The sequence below is a fragment of the Crocuta crocuta genome, unplaced genomic scaffold (assembly GCF_008692635.1).
Source record: "Crocuta crocuta isolate KB4526 unplaced genomic scaffold, BGI_CrCroc_1.0 scaffold126, whole genome shotgun sequence".
Lineage (NCBI taxonomy): Eukaryota > Metazoa > Chordata > Mammalia > Carnivora > Hyaenidae > Crocuta > Crocuta crocuta.
Genome location: NW_027531000.1, coordinates 8,087,026 through 8,105,521, shown reverse-complemented (window position 1 = coordinate 8,105,521; position 18,496 = coordinate 8,087,026). Strand labels below are relative to the sequence as shown.

General features: G+C 38.4%; 1 protein-coding gene across 1 annotated transcript in view; it reads left to right on the top strand.

Moving 5' to 3' along the window:
* CNTN3 (contactin 3) overlaps positions 1–18,496 on the top strand; it is a 220,247-nt gene that overhangs the window by 109,726 nt on the left and 92,025 nt on the right. The window contains exons 4-6 of the mRNA XM_077770590.1: positions 14,532–14,735; positions 16,183–16,285; positions 16,804–16,988. Of these exons, the coding sequence (XP_077626716.1) occupies positions 14,532–14,735; positions 16,183–16,285; positions 16,804–16,988 (492 nt within the window). The remainder of the gene's footprint in view (positions 1–14,531; positions 14,736–16,182; positions 16,286–16,803; positions 16,989–18,496) is intronic.

The window sequence follows — 18,496 nt, the reverse complement described above, 5'->3', positions numbered from 1 at the left end:
TGTTTAATCATTTTATTCTTCTCTGCCGGTTCTGTCATTTGTTCTGATGAAAGTTTATTCCTGCCATATTCTCCTTCTCTTTTTATGTATAATAGTTTCTGTCTATCCAGTAACGTATACCTCAGTGCACTAAAACACTCTTCAAAAGCAAGTCCCCACTCAACCTATTTGGTCATAGGAGTCAAACATCCATGCATACCATCATTTTAGAGCTTCTCGCCATCAACAAAGCAGAGAAAACTCTGACACCTGTTTGCCAGGGCCTCCCTCACAGCATCCTAAGCTCTTCCAGTTGGCTTGGTCTGCTCCCTAATTCTGCCAGGGAAAATTCAGTCTTCTCTCCTTGCATCAAGGTGAGCTGGTTCACTTCCAAGCCCATGTATTCAGCCCTGCATCTCTGCTTTCTTTACAATGCCAGCAATGTGCATATTTAACTTCTTTGTAGGGCTCCAACCTACAAAGTTTTGACCCTTGGTCAGACAAGACCAAAACAACACCAAAAACAGTGACGATGACCACAAACGTTTATTGAACACCTACAATTTGTCATGCATGCCTCTAAGTACTTTGTATTTTCTTATTTAACCTACACACCAAGCCTATGGAGTAGATACTACTCTTATCTTACTTTTGCAAAAAAGAGAGCTGAGGCATAGAGAGGAGAGGAAATTTTCCCTGTTTTCAGAGCTGGAAGTACCAGAACCAGGAACAGATCCTAGTCATGGTTGTTTGTTTCTTTGTTTGTTTTTGTCATAGCTGTTAATTTGGTTTTGCTTTATTTGTTTGCCATTAACTCTTGTTTTTAAACCATATCCTAGCCTGTCTTATATAGAAATTAGACTTATAAAGGAGATTTAGTATTTTAAGGGATAGAAAGGATCATAAACAGCATTACCCCCCAATTCTTTTGAATTCATGAATTCATTTTAACTGTCAAGACATTACTATCACTCACATGGTTGAAAACGTAGAACAGGAAGACAGTCCTATGTAGCAGTTTAGGCTCTGTTCCGCATTGCCAGGATTCAAATCCTCCTAACTTGATGTACTACTTGGGACCTCCCTAATTGTCTTAGTTGCCTCATCTGTGTAAAACAGGATGCAAATAGTATTTGCCTCACACAGTTTTGCGACGATTAAATAAGCTAACATGTAAAGGTGTTATCAGTATCTGATGCTAAAATCAGTATCTGTGTCCAAGTTTTCAACGTGGCTGTTTTTCTTGCTTTTTGTATTTTTTGAGAGAGAAAAGACTTGATACACAAAGGCCCTAATGAATTCATTAACACTTTTTTACTGAATATACATTTTTGTCCGTCACAGTATAGCCCACACCTTTTAAATAATAGGACCTGTCTACATGTTATATAACATGTAATTTGTTCAGTGTCCCCATCAAGTATAGCATGCATACAGATTCTCTAATCTTAAGCAATTCTTCTGTTCCCAAAGAATCCATATCCCACAGTTTGGCAACCAAACAAATGTCATGCAACCCTTTCCTTTTTCAAGAAAGAGAATGTGAGACCAGAGAGTTGAAGATAATTTATCAAAGGTGCATACTGAGAATGGGACAGAGTAGCATCTAAACCTCAAATCCCATGACTGCAACACAGAAATCCTTACTTCCAAAGATATCCCAAAAAGCTTATTTCAAGTTGTTTTCACCATCAGAGAGAAAGCTTGGTCAAGCACTGTTGTGTCCTTAAACAGTACTTTATGCTCTCCTTGAGTTTCTGTTATTCACATTATCTTTGCTGTTTCTCCTTGTTAAGCAGAAGAGAAGTGTTCCTTTATATCTTTATATATCAGAGGCTGAAAGGAACTTTGGATTACAACAGAGCAGTGGCCATGTCCTGTGGACCTGCCGCCATTTTACAAGTCACCAGGCACCCTACGGGATTGGTAGTGAAATCCTTATCGCTAAGACTGTTCTCATTACCTTCTTACAACTTCTCTGGTGAACAAATGGTACCAAAACAGATTTTCTAACTGGAATTTGAAAATCTTCCTCTACAGAGAAGTGGTAAAATTTCTTATTTTTACCAGAGCTCAAGTCTGATAAGTGTCTGTGAGTGACGGAAATAAAATATAGCTACAAGATTAGTTGATATAAAACATGGCATGCTAAATGCTCTTTGATGTAACACATTCACAGTGGAAGCTAGAAAAGCCGTTCATTTCATGCTAGTGGAAGGCCAACTAATTGAATTAATAAAATAAAGAGATGAAAGAAAAGAGCGTGCTCATACATTTTCCAAAAGATATGCTGTTGAAATTAAATGTGGTATAAAACAGAGGTGTCTGGTTGGCTCAGTTGGTTGAGCGTCCAACTCTTGATTTTGGCTCAGGTCATGATCCCAGGGGCATGAGATTGAGCCCCACATCTGGGATTGGAGCTTGCCTGGGACTCTCTCTCCCTCTCTCTCTACCCCTCTTCTACTCGTGTGTGCACGTGCATGCTCACTCTCTCTTTCAAAATAAATAAACTTTTTAAAAATATGGTATGAAACATATATGAGCAACTTCAGCAATTCCCAGAGCCTTATACAACATATGGTCTCAAAAAAAGACAGAAAAAGTGTCTAGAAGCAGAGGACTAGAAGTCCACAGGGTAACTGAAATAAATGCATTGCTTCCACTCAGAATATCAACTGCTGAAACATAACTGGAAAAGAGATATTTATATCACCTCAGGAAATAGTAAGGGAAAAGAATCAAAATAAGCAGGGGTAAATCAGAAAGACAACTTGCTCAACATGAATTTATTTAGAAAGTAAAACACAGTATTGTTAGGGAGAAAAACAAGATGAAGGGGTACCTGGGTGGCTCAGTCAGTTAAGTGTCCAACTTGGGCTCAGGTCATGATCTCATGTCTAGTGAGTTCAAGCCCCACGTCAGGCTCTGTGCTGACAGCCTGGAGCCTGGTGCCTGCTTCAGATTGTGTCTCCTTCTCTCTCTGCCCCTCCCCTGCTCCTGCTCATGCTCTGTTTCTGTCTCTGTCTCAAAAAGAAACATTAAAAATTTTTTAAAAAGAGAGGAAAAGTAAAAAAAATTAAAAAATGATATAATATTGAATTATAAATGAAGGAATAAAATTTAGTATACCTTCAGTGTAAGGAGGATCAATGAACATTTCCTGCACACATTCCTTTACACACTTAACTGTGTAAGTTGATGTTTGACTGTGATCAAGACAGAATCTGATATTCTTATACTGTATATCTGCATATTTACTTCTTGGAATGAAAAGTTTCTCATTACATTGGCTGAAGAATACTCACGTGATTGCTGGTTTTTCTTTTCACTAGGAAACCTGTCCCCTTTACCAGAAGTGCTTTGTACAAAAATGTTCATGCTTTGCATTTCTTTCTATGGTTTTAGGTAAATACGTTTGGAGCCAAAAAAAGAAAACCTAAAAGAAAAAGAAAGGAAAACAATGAAAGAGCCAGTGCTCTTACAACTTCTGTTATAATTTGTTTCTTAGTTGAAAAATGTAAAAGGAAAGAGATGAAGTAGTAAACATAAACTTGACTGCATTTTAGGGACCACTGTCAATAGAACCACATACTTAGATTATATTAAATATTTGAGCTCGTTGGTTTTACCAATGATATACAGGGCATGAGCTTTGCATCCTTATGCATAAGGTACAAATGAGCTCAGTTACTGATTTTAAGTGGAATTAGGATCATTTTTAAACTCTATTTGCCTCAGTGGATTCCTATTCTGCAATTTTGAAAATCACAATGAACCCAATATTTATTCAAGAAGTTTATATTAGAACAAAATTCAGATTAGAATCCTAGTGTTCTTCCTAAGAGTGAATAGAAGGATCATTAATCAGGGCACCTGGGTGGCTCAGTCGGTTGAGTATATGACTTTGATTCCGGTCATGATATCACGGTTCCAGAGTTCAGGCCCCATTTTGGACTCTCTGCTGTCAGTNCCCCCCCCCGGCTTGTGCTCTGTCTCTCAAAACTAAATAAACATTAAAAAAAAATAAAAAGGGTCTTGAATCCAATATCCTGATAAAGAAATGTAAGAGCTACATAGCCCTGGAATACAGTATATTAAAATGCTCCCTTTGGCATACTCTACCTCAGATCGCTGTTCATTTATCCTTGCATCTCTTCCTTTGTTGACCAGTACGATACACATCTATTGGTTAAAGGTGATATTTGTAAACAGGTAGATGGGATGTTGAAAAATAAAATGGGGATAAGGAAAACCTACTGAAGTAGCAAGGGTAAATCTACTACTAGAAATTAATATTCGATCAAAAGTTCTTTGTATAATATAGACAATCTCACATGATACTAAACAGGCATCATTTTGAGGAGCTCATAATGATAGGGTATGCGTGGAATAAGAGCAATATATTATTTTCTCTCCAACTTTTACCTCTTTCTGTTCCTTGTACCCGGGTAGTGTAAATTGTCAAAGAGACCGTAAACTAGGGACATTCATACACTTCTTTAAGTATTGATCTTTCATTGACCAGAAATCATTCTTTGCACTGACCAGGGTATACTAGTCAAGAGAAAGCAATTAATGAAAAGGGATCAAATATAAAGTAACAACAATAGTAAGGATTTGATAAATAAGCCAATTGGTCAACATAGTACATGTTTAGAAAGAAAGATCAGAGAGGCAATTTCTAAAAAAGTCAAACATTAATACACAAATGAGAATTTTAACTAAAACAAGCATTTGGGCAATAACCTTTTATTTCTTTACATTTATTTCTTTCTAACATCAGTAAATTATTAAAATCATAGCAAAAACTATAACAGTTTTTTCAGGCTTTCAAAGACATTTTTGCAGAGTTGATAAGGTGATAGATTTTTTCCCTGGAAATATCTGCATACCCAGGTAGACAAGGACTAGAAACATTATGGAGAGAGAGAAGAAATGACTGTGCAAACATGTGTATTTATAATTTGGCGTAACAAGTGAGGGAACATGAGGTAATACAAACGCTAGTTTTCAAACTGCTATTACTTTTCTCAAAGTCTGCAAACTGTTGTTTACATTTGACTTCTACCTGATGCTGCTGAGAAATCTGAATATATCCTTCAGTGCCGAAAGGAATTGGCATTTATAGAGTCCTGAAGGTGTGAAGGCTGGGAATTACTTCTGGTCCTAAATTGGGGGTGGGGGGCATCGCTTTTTGTCATCAAGTTTATTTTGGATATCCAGGCATAAATGCATATTCTGGCATAAGCAAGCATTTAAATAGTCATTTTTTTTTAAATCAGGGGACTTTGTACTATTTCAGAAGTTTAATTTATAACAAAATTACTCGATCTAAAAATCTGTTATTCCGAAAAGTTACAGATCAGAGGGAGTAAAGATCCATTTTAAAATAAGATTTTTAATAGTATTAAGCTATTTTTTAATGTTTTATTTATTTCTGAGAGAGAGAGACAGACAGACAGACAGTGTGAGCAGGGGAGGATCAGAGAGAGAAGGAGACACAGAATCTGAAACAGGTCCCAGGCCCTGAGCTGGCTGTCAGCACAGAGCCCGACACGGGGCTTGACCCTACGAACCATGAGATCATGACCTGAGCCAAAATCGGACTCTTAACCGACTGAGCCACCCAGGCGCCCCAGTATTATGCTATTTTGATGAGCAGTTTGATGTGCTACTGATGGCAAGTAGTAGTACTGTGTGTGTGTGTGTGTGTGTGTGTTAGAGGAAAGAGAGAGATTAATTTCTCCAGCTTCCCAAGGACTCATTTCTTGTCCCTCATAAGAAGCTCCCTGTGATTTAGCAGGACGACTTCATCTTCTGCTAATAACCTCATTCTATTTGCCAGTGAAAGTGGGCATTTTATTCTGCTATAAAAAAAATCACCACATGGCAAGAAGAGAAATATCGAGTCCCTATGACATTCCTCAAGGAAAGAATAAAAGAAAATGAGACCAAACGAGGACTGGACAGTTATTGTGAAGCTGCTCCTTTATTTGCTAGTCAGTCCTTAATTATTTCCATTATTTTTATTGCACCTCTTCCTCATCCACAGAGTTCTTTTGGATCATTGGCACCCCAATGAGATCCCTCTCTGGAATTAGCTTCTGAGAGTTGATGTGGGAATTGTAACCCAGAAGCACTATCTTTGGATTCATTAAAGGGTGCACTTCCTTAGTTAGCTTGTACTAGAAAATTTCCATTTTGCAAGGGCAGTGTAAATTTTGCATATCATTTTAATAGCAAGGCAGGTCAATCAAATTCTAATTGGTTCCAATTAGCACTCCCATGAGCTATAGGATTCTTTAGCTTCTCCTGGACTGCATTTAAAAGGAAAATGTTATTTACTGTCACCGAAGTCATAAAAATTGTCCATTATTCAGTATAAGTGATGAGGAAAGTGCAAACCCAGTGAGAGAAACTTGGCGTATATGTAACATCCTCACACCAACATACACAGGGCATCAAGCGTGGCATTGTGCAAAATGTGCAATTACGAAGCCTTTTCTTTTAGCTGCACAAGCAGGTCTTGGCAGTGAAACTTGTAGTCATCGCAGCATTTGGGTTTTGAGCTGATCTTGAAATTGCTTTCTAACATTTTCAGAGCCTTGAACTCCTTTGAAGAGCATATTTTTTATAAGAAGAACGGGGAAGCAGAAAAGAAATGCATTATATTTCCGAAGTCTCTCTTATCATAGGACCTGACTTTGTCATTTGAGAGTCTTCTCCTTGAGGTTCATCACTCTGACAGAAAGTCCACGTACAACCAAGGGGTTGCCGTGACTGTAGTTGTGTCTGTGACATAAGACGGTTGTCCTGTCTTCATGAAACATCACGGTAACTGACTCATCCTGATTAGGTCCCACTTACTCATAGGAAAATTTAAACTACTTCCTTTCACAACGCCATGCTTCCTTAGCACCCTGGCCAAAGGAAGTAGGGCAGTAAGTTTCCTGCCACTGTTTTTCCTCCTCTCCCCTTCTCAGTTACCCTAAATCATTGCTGGACATTAGAGTTTGAGCGTCACTGAATTTGGCCCCCACCTTGCACATCCTGATCCTGAGATATTCTTGGAACACGGACCCAAGGGTAGGGTCAGTGCACTGAAACAACTTGGGTGTTGTTGGTTCTTTGGGAAAATTGAAAACGTTCTTCATGAGACAAAGGAAGAATGTATGCATCCAAGCAGAAAGAAGGAATGGCCTCTCGAGGGCTCTCTACATTTCTGCATCAACAGATATGGAGGAAAGAACTTCCCTTTGACACCACATCCGTTTTAGCAAGCGTGGTACCAGCAAGAGATGGAGGTATGTGTTAGGAGAAGAGTTACCCTGGCAGAAGCATTACAAATGAAGACAGAGGGGCACCTGGGTGGCACAGTCTGTTGAGCATCCGACTTCATCTCAGGTCCTGATCTCTCTGTTTGTGAGTTCATGCCCTGCACTGGGCTCTCTGCTGTCAGCACAGAGCCCACTTCAGATCCTCTGTCCCCCTCTCCCTGCTCCTCTTCTACTCATGCTCTCTCTCTTTCCCTCTCTCTCTGAAAAAAAAAATAAATAAACATTTTTTAAAAATGAAGACAGAGCCTTCTGGAGTCACGATATGATGGAAGATGCAAGTACTCACTGAAAATATTTCTTTTTCTGAAAGAAAATGGTAGAGCCAAAAATGGTGGTCACAGAGCACATCAGAAAACTGCCTTGTTTCCATTTCTGCAGTGGAAGTGGCTCATGTGTGCTCTCACAAAGCAGTGGGTTAAAGCAAGAGAGACAGGCATAGAAGATGTAGGAGACTAGCCTAAGCTTTGTGAAGCTTCATGTGGTAGTTAGGATATATGACAGCCTTATAAGGAAGAGAGGAGTAAAAGTAAAGTCAAGCAGGTAAAGCTCGCCAAACTCCTAACTTGGTCTGTGGCTAACATTGACCTAGAACAAAAGTCAGCAAACGTTTTCTTAAAAGTCGCGTCAGGTAAGTATTTTAGGCTTTATGGGCCGTATAGACTCTTGCAGCTACCCACCTATTCTTCTGGGAGCATAAAAGCAGCCGCAGACAATAAGAACTGGGTGGGTGTGAGTCTGTTCCAAAATATTTAGTTTACAAAGCAGGCAGCAGGTTAGATTTGACCCCCTACCTCTACTTTGCTGACTCCTGGCCTAGAATCAGCCTCCAAGTGTGAAAGGATGAAGGAATGTCATTTTTAGTTTCTTTTTTCTTCCCTGATCGTTGTTCTGTTTATCTGAAGAACCTCACAAATCATTTTTATTAGTACTCTCTATCTGAGGACCCTCACAAGTCACTTTTATCAGTACTCTAAGTCAGAATGAATTTACAGGCAAAACAAGGAAATACCTGTAATGTTGCCTGCAACAACAACTTACCAAACAACTTTTGAAAGGCAGCACACTAAAATGTTGGAAATGTCCGTACATGCCTTCTGCTTTGCAGGCACAAGTTTTTTTCAGTCCTTACCATTGACCTTTTCTTCTTTGAACCTTCTATTATCTTCAGTTGTCTACAATGGCTTTAGATGTTTGAATATGTACTCTCTTAGACCCTCCGTCAGTGGGTGATATCTCTAAGCTCCATAGCAAAATTTCCTTCCCAGTTGTATGAATCGGTGATAAAAATCTTGAATGACATCCAGCAAGCCCCCACACCTTTTAATATACCTTATTTTAAGTAGGTCAAACTTCCCTGTTGGCACCAAAGAAAATAACCAAAGTTACTTTTAACAGTTTTGTTCGACTGCAGTTTTGTTTGACAACTTCTTCTTGAAAATGCCCATACAAAGGATTAAATCTCCCTCATAATAGAATTTCATAATGGAACTAGAAGTAAACCCTTAAATGTCAGTAGTATGTGTATTAATGTTTCTCCAAGTAAACATTAGCGTGACACATTTCCTGTTAAATTGACTGGCCTTATACTTAAGTGACCTGAAAAAGAATATGGCTGGAGGTGCAATATCATTCATCACATATTACTTTTATAGAAAGCAGTTTCAGGACTTCATTATCTTAACTTATGGCTCTGATTGGTAAAGCCTCTTTGCTCTCTAATAAAAAATATTTCACATACCTAATATTAACGTAGTGTTGTTAATAGGAAGCCCAGAGGCCAAGTAGTTTGGGCCTAATGTGTTTGTGATTTACACCAGAGGTTGTGAAAGGTTTCGTAAAGTCTAGTTCATTTGAGTATATAAAATTATCATTTTTATTGTAGCTTTGTATTTATCATCATACATAAACTGGTGTTGAAAAATCCCCAAAGAATGCTGATTTGATATATATTTTACTTTGCAGTATACAATTAATCTTTATCGCAAATGCAGATTTTTATGATAAGTAAACTCTCCTAGTATTACAACAGGTATTTTTTTTACTTGATCCAGAATTCAGTAAGTCACATAATTCTTTAATGTTTTCAATCAGAGTGATGCCGTATATTTTAACACAGTCATGCAGGCAATAAATGAAATCAGGCAGATCATCACTAGGAGATAAAAGTTGTGTGTCATTCGGTGTAATAAGGAAGTCTGTAAAGAAAGGTAGGCAAGTGCTACAGAGTTCTGTGGAGTCTGTCATGACATTATGTTCCATATTAAGCCCAGGTTAGATATCTTTCCATAAGTCATTAAGGCTCTGGATCTTTATATAAAACAACCAAACACGAATTCATTTGTTTTGGGGTGGTTGTGGTTTGCGGTCTCTTTTGGAATACCCCACCCCTTGCCATTGTATTGATCTTATAATCATTTTGTATAAAATATGATTCTTCCTTAGGCCTTCTCAGGGCAGGCATTCTCCACTTATTTTTGTCTCTGATCATTTGCTTTCCTTTGGAAATTTTGTGTCTATCACTTAGCACTGGCCCTGGACTTAATAAACACCTGATTGTTAGCTCTGATCCTTATTTCTGTTAGTTTCCTGTTGCTGGTATGACGAATTACCACAAACGTAGTAGTTTAAAACACCACAGATTTGCTCTCTTAACAGTTCTGTAAGTCACAAGGCCAGTACAAGTGTCACTGAGCTAAAATCAGGTGGCAGATGCTGACGGGGCTGCTGAAGGATCTGAATGTTCCCGGAGAGAATCCATTGCCTCACCTTTTCAAGCCCCTAGAATCCACGTGTTTTCCTTGAATCCTGGCTCCTTCTATCTTCAGATCAGGAGCACAGCAACATCCTCAGATGACTCTCTCTGGCCAACACCCCTGCTTCTCAGGTCATAGTTCCTCTTCTCTGACCCTCCTGCTTCCCTCTAACAAGAACTCTGGTAATCCAAGATAACATTCTCAGTGTCCTTAATTTAATCTCATCTGCACTGTCCCTCTTGTCATGTCAAATAACATGTTCAAGATTTCAGGGGTTGGGGTGTTGACATATTCCGGGGGCATTTATTCTGCCCAGCTTGCCATTATTAGTCCCAAATCCTCTCATAAGCGTATATTTAAAGATCTCATTACTTTTAGGTTACCTGCCTGAGTCTCAAACTGATTGACAGTACAACCTCTTCCATCACTTAAGTAGCTCTTCCTTCCACTTTTCCTGTTTATCCTGTTTATCCTTGCTCAAAACCTTACGGTTAGATTTTTGTGCTATTCACCAAAGATCATTTTTATTCTTGGTTTTCTGAGGATGTATCTGGGAGAAATAGTGTAGGAAGGCCATTAATTTATTCTGGTTACATTGTTTTCCAATATGTAGGCTATATTATTGTACTTTTAATTGAAAAGTATACATACTATGCTGTTAGGATGTGAAGAGGCAGGAAATATTGTTGAAAAGTATTTAAAATGTCTTTCTAGGAGCACCTGGGTGGCTCAGTCGGTTAAGTGTGTGACTTCGGCTCAGGTCATGATCTCACAGTTCGTGGGTTTGAGCCCCACGTCGGGCTCTGCTGACAGCTCAGAGCCCGGAGCCTCCTTCCGTTTCTGGGTCTCTCTCCCTTTCTGCCCCTCCTCCACTCGTGGGCGCGCGCACACGCACACACACACACACACTCTTTCTCTCCCATAAATGAATACATGTTAAAAATTTTAATAAAATAACATTAAAATATCTTTCTATAGTGTATCATATACAGAGAGCACACTGTCCATGTTACGGTGTGAAGATCATATACATGATGTGCTTTTGGTAATGGTTTACATATAGAAGCCACCTGTAGCTCAAGAGATACTAGTATGCCAGTCTGAGATAGACCCCCAAATCTGCCTGATGATACAAATTCTCAAAGAAGAATGCAGGAGTACTGATTTATGCAAAACAACAGCTTCTCTCCAAGGGCTTCTCAAATTAAGAACGATAGTTTAGGGCTTCTGCTCAGTAATGCAGCGCAGAGGAGACGAAGGTTCTACAGTTTCTTCTTTATTTGGTGGGTTCTCAGGATGGGCTTACAGAGTTTGCCTCTGGGATGCTAATTTATCTGGGCTTGTCTGGAGGGTAGTTACTAAGAATCAATTAGGAATTAGTTTGTAAATTTGAAGAGCCTGAGGGGATTAGACAGTTACAGAAAAGAAGGGTCAGTTAAAAGAGGCTATTTCCTCCAGGACTAAGGAAAGAGACACTTTTTAATACAGAGGAGAGTCTTTTACTCAGTTTCGGCAACACCATGTCAATTCAAGTCTTCTGAGAAGCAAACCCCAAGGTGGGATTAGAGGATCACACTTGTTATTAAAATAAAATCTGATGGAAATGCCTGTGAAGAATAGATGAGGAGTGAGCAGAAACTGGGGGAGGGGAGACTCAAGTCTGATATCTTTGAGCAAAGAGAGGAGAGGAAAACTTGGACAGGAAGAAAGCCAGACCACCTTGCAGCTGTGAGAATAGAGTGGCCGTTATCTGATGGGGCATCTCCAACCAGAGTTGCCCATGGGGAAATCCGGTACTGGGGACAATGGGCCAGCATCAGCCCCCCAGTGGAAGTTCATCAATTATCTGGAAGCGGCCCAGGGATAGGCAGCCACCGCACTCATGGGCTGGCAGGTGGTGGCCACCAGTTAATTATGTTTCTCTCAGTAACTTCTCCTGAGGTGAGACCCAAGTGGGACACCTCCATGTCCACCACAATCCGCCCTTCAATTCCCCATGCTCATTTTGGGAGCAGCCTTAAAATGATTTGAATTTTGACTTTCTTCTCTTCTATCATTTGTTACTAGGTCACACTGCAATATCTGTATAACAATATATTAATAGTAGAGTATTTAAGTCTTAACAATATTGATTTGGGATTAAAAGAAATAATACAAGTGGAACCTTGTAACATTTCAGTCAAAATTACATATGTCGTAATTGTTCCAAATTTTGCATGTGGTTACTGATCATATATTCTTGCTACATAATATTTTTTATATGAATTTATTAGATTTTAGACTTTCCAGCTCTGAATGTGGGTTCTTTCCACCAACCATTCTTAATTTAGTAGAAACTGGTTTAATAAGGTTGACTTCTTGTCCTTAATACCAAGCTGAGATCTATTATGTTGGGGAGCAGTGGAAGTTTTGAGCTCACTAGATGCAAGGGACATTTTTAAATAAAAAATAAAAGGCAGAGGGACAATCATATTAATTTCATGACTAGAACACTTTGAAAAGCAGAATGAGATGGCTTTGCTTTCTTTAAAACAAGGTGAAGTTACAGGGGTTAAAGGATGGTGGGGTAGGACCAGAGGCTTAGAGTAGTAGGAAGAGCCTAAAGAACTAAGGCTTCCACAGCTATCAATTTCAGCAGTTGCAGAACTAATTGAGCCAACCTGACTAACAGTCTTCAGCTGTATGGTTTATTTAGTGTTATTGTAACAGAAGAGCACCATCAATGTAGCCATGAGGCCAACTGTGGAGTGGATGTTTGAGACCCATTTTTTATAAAGTCCAACAACTTAAATTTCACAACCTACCACATGACTGATTGGAATTTTATGAAACATTCTACTGAAATGATACAGCATGATGTGAAGATCGGTTCAAGGTTAAAAATCAGTGTTTCTTAATGTGCACACGATTCGCTATTGACTTGCTAACCTCTGGAATCACAAAACATTCGCATTTGCATTGAAGGCAGAAGAGAGTCGATTGTATCTCCTTTCCACCAGGTACTTACCATGTTCTCTCCCTGACTTGCTTTTCACATGCTCCTCATTTCATTTGGAGTGCTTTTATCCCTGCTGTCAGAATATTCTTCTGTCCTTGAAGACCTCTTCTCCAGTCATGAAAGAATGTCACCTCTCCTTCCTCTGAAACCCAGAGTAACTCTCACCCAGCATTATCTCATTGTTATTTGTATACTGACTTAGTGTCCCACTCTACAAAATGCAAAGACTCTTCCCCACTGGAAATATGCCTTAAATATAGTTTGAACTTGTTATTCACTAAATTTATTTTGATTACATGTTTTCTGAAACTTCTTCTGAAAAAAACATTACAGTAACAAACCGGTGCAATAATGTTGATGAAATCGTAAAAGACAATAGGGCCATGGAAAGAAGGAATCAGAAAGTCAACTGTGGTAACCGTGTTTAAGTAACAACTTGCCTTTGAAAAATATGGGCATCTAGAACAATGCAGCATCGTATCATGTACCCTCATTATCACAGAGTAGAAGAACATTAGTTCTTTGGGAGAAAGTTGGTTTACCTTGACCCTAAAAGTCAAGAAAACTCTAATATTAGACTTTACATAGGGGATAGAAACAAAATTGTATCCTTAATTAACTCAATAAATGTTTATTGAGGACTGTTAAGTGTCTCTGGATGTTTCATTTTGCTAATTGGGTGGGGGAGGGCAGTCAGGATAAGAATTGACATCAGTGTTTACCTAGAGATGAGAGGGAGGTTAAGTAAATAGGCCATTACATATAAAGCAGTAAGTGCTTTAACTGATAGAAGCTTAGTGTTGCTCTATCAGTGAGAACCTGCCGTGAGACAAGGATGAAGGAAGATTTCTCTGAGGAGGTGGCTCCTTATGTTTGGAACCAAGCTGTGAAAACCATATGGAAGTTGTTGTGGGAGAATGGGGTTTAGGTTGAAAGGGGTGGAAGCAAAGGAATAGAGAAAGAACAAGGATACTGTAGGCTCCTAGAAAAGCATGTGCAAAGACCCAGGGCTAAGGCTTGAAGCGGGAGCTTCACCATGCGGAGTCTGCTCTTCAGGTTAAGAAACGTGGCATTGTTCCCAAGAGATCCAGGGAATTGCGGTTAAGTATTATATCAGAAATTGACATGATGAGGTTAGTAAATTTGAAAGCTCATAGAAGGTGTGGTATGGAGACACAAATTAAAAGGGAGAAAGACTGAAACCAGAGAGCCTTGTCAGGAGGTGTCTGGAGTAGTGATAACGATGACGGTAATAATATTGCTCCCACAGGAGTGCTCATCAGCAGTGTCCTCCACCGTAATGCAGATTGACTGCAGAATCAGTTCATAGAACTGTTTCTCTCCATGACCTACAATAGCAACACTCACCATTACTCTGTAGCAAAGGTGGCTTTGTGCATTTTTTGTATACTGTGGAAAACCTGCCTTAATGATGGAATTTCTTTTCTCCAACAATTTTATTAGAACTATCATATGCTTGGATCTTCAATGAATACCCATCATTTGTTGAAGAAGATAGTCGGAGATTTGTCTCTCAAGAGACAGGCCACCTGTACATTGCCAAGGTCGAGCCATCTGATGTGGGTAATTACACGTGTGTGGTGACCAGTACGGTGACGAACACCAGAGTGCTGGGCTCCCCAACTCCTTTGGTGCTACGTTCTGATGGTAGGAAATATTTCAAGGTGCAATTCTAAGTGTAAATGTTGTGAATACAAGCAAAAACAAATGGGAAAAAGTGAAAAGTATACCATGAAGAATTATCTCACATTTTGCTGAACCAAAAATATTTATGAGTACAGTGATGAAGATTATTTCATTGAGCATAGGTCCCTTAACCTCATCCTTACCTGGGACCAACTTTATCATTTTCGAGGATCAGTGCAAAATAAATATCACGGATCCATTGTTCAGAAGTTATTAGAAATTCCAAGATGGCGACAGGAGAGCATTAAACTAAGCATGAGGTTTTTCTGAGCCTGGGGGCTCAGGTTCCATTGTCATGAAGTCACTTGTCCTCAGCCACTGTAAGCTTCTTTAAGCTCTGGATATATTTTTATAGCATATACAGCATCTCTTAATTTTTTAAAATATATACTTGATTCCCAAAACTTATTCATTTTGTAACTGCACGTCCATACTCTTTGATGAACCTCTTCCCATTTCCCCACTCCCAGCAGCCCAGTGATGATAATTAATAATGCTGTATTGTATTTTTGAAATCTGCTATAAGAGTAGACCTGAGGTGTTCTCACCACAGAATATTAAGAAGTTTGAAATGGTATCTGTGTGACGTGCTAGATGTGTTAACTTGACTTGAGATCATAATTTAACAATGTATACGTATATTAAATCACCACATGGTACATAGTAAGAACTATCAGGTTGTACATATAGCCTAAATATATATAATCTGTGTTTGCTAATCATACCTCAGTAAAGAGGAAAAGAAAACAAATGTGTTTCCTCTACCCCTTCATGGCTGTTTCAGGGTAACACATGAGCTTCAGAGGAAGCAGATGTGTAACCCTGTGTAACTGCCCCACTTACACAAAACCATATCTGTTCCAGCACAATGTCATGACCACATATTTCCTAAGCATTTCTTTCCAGTCAGTTATAATTGAATTTGACCTTTCTCATTTATGAAGTTACTGTTTCTTGTCTCCAGGGTGCCATTTAAGAAGTTTAAGATTGGTTTCTCTGCTACCAGGGTACCATTAAGTAAATTCCCTCCCATAATTTTTGCTCTTTAGGATATTTCAAGAAGTCATAATACATTGTATATTTCAGTTTGACTAGAAGTGTCCAGATTAAATACAGAATAAGAAAGCCTCCCATTTTATACAATGTAAAAGGCATAATGGCTTTCTTGGAACTGCTCTGTAAATGGTAATTTATGAATCATGGAATCCAAGGTCCCCGATGTTTAATAATGTTACATGTTCGCCCCACTTAACTCTGCTTTTAAAAGTACCTAATGAATGACTAGTGAGAAATTTAAATCATTAGAGAAACTAGTTCAAAATGGAGAGGAAGAAAGTTTTATTTAAGAAAAATGGGACAGTTCCAGAGGAAACATTGAAACTATTAACTTTGTATTGTGGATTTACAGGTGTGATGGGTGAATATGAACCAAAAATAGAAGTGCAGTTTCCAGAAACTCTTCCAGCAGCTAAAGGGGCAACTGTGAAATTGGAATGTTTTGCCCTTGGAAAGTAAGTTTTATAACATTTACTCCAGTGTGCTGAAGTATTATTTTGCTGAAAGAGATCAAGACAGTTTTTGACACTCTTCTTTTCCTTATTTTCTAAAATTTTCTTTCATTTAGAAGCAAAGGAAAACTAAAATACAAGGAGAATGCACATATATAATTTAGGTCGAAACCATAACGGCAGTTTGCAGACAATGACTATGCCAGCCTAATTTCATGAACTAGATTGATGTTATTTTTGTTCTGTTTGCTCATTTGTTGTATTATAATATAATGGATACGTGTTTAGCTTTTTTTCTCTAAATCACTATTTAACTTAAGAAAATGCAGAATTTATTTTATCAAAATATCAACTGAGGTTAAGCCTCGTATCAGGTTTATATAATTAACAACTGGAGATGTTCTGCATTTGAAAACGGATGCCTTTTTGCTATATCCTAACAAAAGCTTTATTTTGTCAAGCTTAAAATGCATCCATACATCTGTTTAAAATAGCAAATAACTTGACAATATTCTTCTAAGTCCTGTACCACAGATTAATTGGAGGAGAAGTGATGGACTGCCCTTTTCCAGTAAAATTAAACTGAAGAAATTCAATGGTGTGCTTGAAATCCCCAACTTCCAACAGGAAGATACAGGTTCCTATGAGTGCATTGCTGAGAATTCACGGGGAAGAAATGTCGCCAGAGGGCGTCTCACTTACTATGGTGAGCATCTACTTTGGGCAAATTGGATTTTTAGCTTTTGCTCTCCCTAGCAAATGTTGTTGGGCTGCGGGAAATTGTGGCAGAATTCCGATGTCCAGCTTGATCTGTCCTGCATTTTGTTGAATGAAGATCAATATTTGTCATAGGAGGAATTAAAAACAATAACATTTTGCAGTTAAATCAGAACTATGATGTCTTCTTGCATTTTAAAATGATTCATACAGGGGCGCCTGGGTGGCTCAGTCGGTTAAGCATCCACCTTTGGCTCAGGTCATAATCTCACGGTTCGTGGGTTCAAGCCCCTCATTAGGCTCTGTGCTGACAGCTAGCTCAGAGCCTGGAGCCTGCTTCTGATTCTGTGTCTCCCTCTTTCTCTGACCCTCACCTGCTCATGCTGCCCCCCCCAGAAATAAAGAAAACATTAATTTTTTTTAATTTTTAAAAATAAAAAATAAAATGATTCATATAATAGTGAAATATTTTCCTTTCTTTTCTATGAGTAATGTTTTATATATTGAATCATATCTAGGAGCAATCTCCTCTGTCCTCTCCTTCAGCAAATATGATTTTGTATCTTTCTAATCTTCACTAAGCAGAAAGAAACTGTTAATGGGGAAAACTTGCAATTAGTGCATTAGACAAAGCATATCAAGTCAGACTCTTGAGTTCTTCAGTGTTTTTCTATCCCTTCTAATAATGTAACTGTGCTATTTGCTGCCTTTAATTCATAATCACATTTATTTGATGTACTGTTCACTTGGGGTAAGGAAAGGGTAATAACGCTACCTTAATTTAGAGTCTGTTGGTAAGAAAATTAAATTACCTTTTTTCCCAAAATTTGTTTTCAAATCATTTTTATTACTGAAAAAGCACTAGGCTTTTTGATGAAAGCATGATTTAGAAAGTATAAATATATGATTTTATAAAATGTACTGTAATTTATGTAAAGATGTATGCTCAATGAAAATATACTTGCAATTTAATCATCAGAAACATGGTAAAACTAGTGGGAATTGACCACTTTTGTGAAAGGCAAATTGCATTGCATTCTATTTATCTTAGAAAGTAGCAATGGAAGCAGTTGTTTCAGAGAGGAAAATGTTTGCAAAGACAAACATTAAAATTAGAGGGCTTTTTCTGACTTTCCTCAGAAAAAATTCGCATTACCTCTGAGTAGTTTCTCTATGATTTGTTTCTTTGCATGTTGCTTTCCAGTATAGTCACACAATGGCTGCCCACGGTCACCAAAGCATCAATCCTTATTCATCCTTCCTGTATCCAAAACATCTTGCAAATCTCTTCTCAAATCCCATTGCCCAAAAGTTCATTCCTCAACCAATCCCTAGCAAGGATAATTGGGTTAAAACAATTTAAGATCCTCTGTTTAGAACAGGGAATATGGTCAGATTTTCCTGAATTTTATGGACAGTGGGAGGCAATGGAAGAGAAGATAGTTCAGTGAGAAATGGGAGTTATCTTATAAATAAAGAAAGGAAGAAATGGAGGCA